The 4,294-nt window shown below is 30.0% G+C and overlaps 1 protein-coding gene across 1 annotated transcript in view; it reads left to right on the plus strand.

Moving 5' to 3' along the window:
* LOC106471726 (NSFL1 cofactor p47-like) overlaps positions 1–4,294 on the plus strand; it is a 40,392-nt gene that overhangs the window by 25,264 nt on the left and 10,834 nt on the right. Inside the window, exon 6 of the mRNA XM_013932347.2 lies at positions 3,334–3,468. Within this exon, the coding sequence (XP_013787801.1) occupies positions 3,334–3,468 (135 nt within the window). The remainder of the gene's footprint in view (positions 1–3,333; positions 3,469–4,294) is intronic.

The raw sequence follows: 4,294 nt of genomic DNA on the forward strand, positions 1-4,294 counted from the left end.
AGACATAAATACAATTTAAACTGTATCTCTAACTATAAAATATTTATGTAAGAAACAATCATAAGAGCTATAGTCAATCAAGCAGCCGGCAATACTTTAGTTAACTTCGTATACTCTGTGACAAAGAATTGTCACCAATTTCTAAATAACTGTTGTTAGTTTATACTGTAAAATGAGCTCATTCTAATTGTTATATAAACATGTATGTAACATCGAAATCTGTTGAAGGTGGATGTGGCAGCTGTATGCCTTTTTAAGGCATACCTCTACTCAACTACCATTGTATTATTGAAGATACAGAGAGCCAAAGTAGAGAGTTTTCATAGCTTATTGGTCACATGACAATACATATGAAGTTTTAAGTAGTTTTTTTTTTCAGGTTTGTTTTGAAATAAAGGAAGTAAAATTTGGATAAAATAAAACTGAATCATGATATACAGTATAATATTAATTTCATTCACATACATTGATAGTAAAGGTGTTTAATTAAATATTAAATGTAACTCAGTGACTTGTGCAGAAAGGTGTTTAAAGAGGCTTCTGTTGTGAAAGGGTTAACTCTATGTGCTTCAGTGGGGGTTAAAGTGTGCAAGCTATTGCTTTTTACGGAGTGCCATTCAACATGGTATTATGTTTTTGATCTCAGAGTTATCAACTGTTCATTTTACCCCATATTGCCGAGTTACTTCATAACAGAGAATGGTTAGATACATTATCTATACGTTCATCAGATACAGTATACAGGAATGCTGGAAAAAACTGCATTTCAGAAGTCTAGAAGTTATGCAAATTCACATAAAGATCACCATCCACCCTGACATGTCGGAGCCAGATTGATGTTACCAAGTCACAAACATATCTTGGGTGCATATATCTTTGTAAATCATGTGTTTTTTATATACAACAGACTTGTACATTTTATTACAAGCTCGCCACATTTTGTGTAGATACATATAGTAAATTTGAAATTATAATCAGATTCATTTTCTGTTAAGGCCTGATGGACCAAGCCCATATGCATTTGGTCATTTGTTTCGTACAACAGCGAGAGAAAAAGATAAAATCTTAGATATGTTTGACAAAAGATTTGATGGAATGGGTCTCATTAAGGAGGTAGCAAAACATCAATGCAAGGTGCTCCAAGACAACATCCAGTGAGTGATGAAGCATGCCATCACAGAGACTGAGAAGCCCGAGATGTTCTTGGTAAATGTAATTCATGATGTTCATACCTACACTGAGCATACCAAGGGGAAGAGAGTGACTGTTCATAACGTGCCCCAAAGAATAACAAAAAAATGTAAAAATTATAATTAATATGATTAATCACCAGAAAAAATACTAATATTCTCAACATTTTGCTGATCAGCTCCATTAACCATATTTTGTTGTAATGCTATTACTACATCAAGTCAAAATCACACTCGATTTCTGGTGGGCTAGTTTTGTTTTTCTTACTTTGTGATTATCCAAGTTTTATTTACGTAAGAATTTTTTAGGATAATGCAATTTTGATTGTAGAGCTCTGCAACCTACCTAATAAGGATTACTGTTTTAAAGTCGGATTAAAATTTCCTTGATTGAAAATTAATGCCGAATAAAGAATGTCCGTAAAATAAAATTTAAGAAGACATTTTTCTCAAATTTCATGTAATACGGAATACAGAAGTTTCATGACAAGTATTTTAAGTCATAAGTCTTGCTTCCATATGAGTTAACAAGTACACTAGTACCTACAATGTATTTTCAAATGTTTTTATAAGTAATCACGATGAGCAATTTTTTATTGAATAACATCTTAGATATATTGAAACATGTAACTCAGTAAAGGATAGAGACCAGAATTAAAGATGAGTTGTTTTATAAAGGTATCATATTAATTTTTTTAAAAACCACGTACAAGTAGTAATAGTCTGTTACATTATATACATGTATTACATACAATTAAAATTTTAATTGTAAATTTCTTGATCTATATTTTAAAGCTACCTGCAAAAATGCAATAATTATTAATAACTTATGATCAAAAATAAACAAGGTAGGCCATAAATCAATACCCAAAAAACAAAATTTATTGATTAGAAGTTATTAAATCATTATTTGGGTGTCCTTGCTATTAACAGTAATTTTGGTCATAATCTTGGCAATGTCTCAAAAAGTTCAGCAAACATAAAAAATTACTGGTAATTCTAAATCTTTATAATAAGTTCATATGCAAAATAATATTTTATAAGTGTTAGATTAATAATAATAAATAGTACAAATAATATCCAAAAAGTATCTTAAACATTATAATCGCTAGTATTAATGAAATGTACTTTTAAAAATTGGAAACTGTCATTAATTGTTAAAACAAGAATAAGGTTTTGTTTTTAAGGTGAATGTGAGTGGGAGAAGTGGAAAATAGCACAAAAATATGCTGTTTTATGTAGTGGATACATAAAGCTGTTTGTGATGGGTGAAAGATATATTGTATAATTGATAATGAAAACTGTCAAGCTGATTCATTTTAATGTAATTTCTTCCAAATTATGCAAGTTATCTTTAACTACTGACTCGTGTGGGACCAACTTCTGGTCCTAAATATTTAGTAAATAGTTAAATGAGTAACTCCTGCCTTGAGTAATAAATTCATCGGTCATTTTTATAAATCTAATCTATACCTATTGCTACTCATTTCATGCATGTTTGACCACTTATTACTATAGTGATTGTATTTGTTAACATATTAAGTTTATACTTCTGAAGAAGGACAACTACTCAGGATGTAATCCAGTAAATGCTTATATTATTTTCTTTCTTTTGTGTTATCAGATTGTTTCTTTAGTGTGAACTTCATTTCTCTTCCATGGCAAACTCACTTCTTGTAGTCATGGCAGTTGTAACTACATTTTGTATTCTCTATGGTTTATTAATTTTGTCCTAATATTAAATCTGCTCTTTATTTTATAGCAATTTAGTTCTGTTCAGGTTGTAAAAAAAGTGCAACATTCAAACTTTAATAAAAGAAACAAGTTTACAGAAGCAGTCATCCAAAATAGTGTTAAGCTTTAAGATTGTAATGATTTTATTTTAAAAAAACCTTAGAATCAAATTAAAACCACATTTATATTACAAACAACTGAAAAATAATTATGATTTAGCTGTTTTCCAATTGCTTTTCTGTAACTCGTATCACTGAATTATGAACTGTTAACTAAACCTGCCACTCAAACAATTAGTAACACATAATTAGAGCTAAAACTGAGGTAACAGTAGTAAAATAGTTAAAATATTTGTAAATTAGCAAATGTAAGTAGTAGTACACAGATATTATCTGAACTTGCTTTACAGAGAAATACCAAGGGAACTAGTTCAAGCAGCAAGGGGAGAGGTAAACTTAAATATGGAAGATCATCGTCAGGAGGACTTTATGGCATCGAAGAGAAAATTAGAGGTGTTTTCAGGAGAAGGTCATCGGTTAGGAAGGTAAAAACTATTTTTTTATGTCTTTACAACCTGTTTATTTATTGCTAATAATTTTAATTTCTAGGTAAACACCCAATAAAACTTTCGAGTTATAGCTGTGACTTTTTTATTCTACATAAAAGTTGTGTTTTTTTATTTGGTCGTTCAATATTTATACAATACTAGACAACCTGTAACCCGTTGGGTCACCCACTGTTCAGAGATTATGAAGAATTCAAGTTAATTTCAATATTGCACCAAAATGATTAATTAAATATTTTAATCCATTCATGTTATTCATAATTCAAGGAAAGGTATTTGATTGTTGATCAGGAGTAAAAGGAAAGACCATTTCATTTTTCAAAATAGTGAAGTCAGAGTTTTCAGGTAGTGATGAACAAACCTTATTCACAGTTGATTCAAAATACCTGAAAATAAGAAATAACAGATAATAGTAACGTTATTCATGGTTTATTAGAATGTAATTGCTATCAAAAAGTTATTTCAGAAAAACATTTCATACTTACTTGCTCAAATTACTGCAAGAACCACCAAAACTTGATAACTGATACACTACGAAATTCACCAAATGAAAAACCTTTCTCACAGTGAATGAATTTTTGACTGAGTAAATTTTCTCATTTCCTTACCTACCATAACCAAGGTACATTATTGATAAATTCTTCAAGATCTTGTTTTTGTCATCTTACGCCTTTTAATGAAGATGGGAACATTGACAGGGAAATAGATTTGAACGAATAAGTTTCGAAAATAGCGCGAACGGTAGTGTGATGTAAAATTACTCATGCTAGAAATGTTCATAAAAGTGACCCGAAAAATGGCGCTG

This window comes from Limulus polyphemus, unplaced genomic scaffold (assembly GCF_000517525.1).
Source record: "Limulus polyphemus unplaced genomic scaffold, Limulus_polyphemus-2.1.2 Scaffold4815, whole genome shotgun sequence".
Taxonomy (NCBI): Eukaryota; Metazoa; Arthropoda; class Merostomata; order Xiphosura; family Limulidae; genus Limulus; species Limulus polyphemus.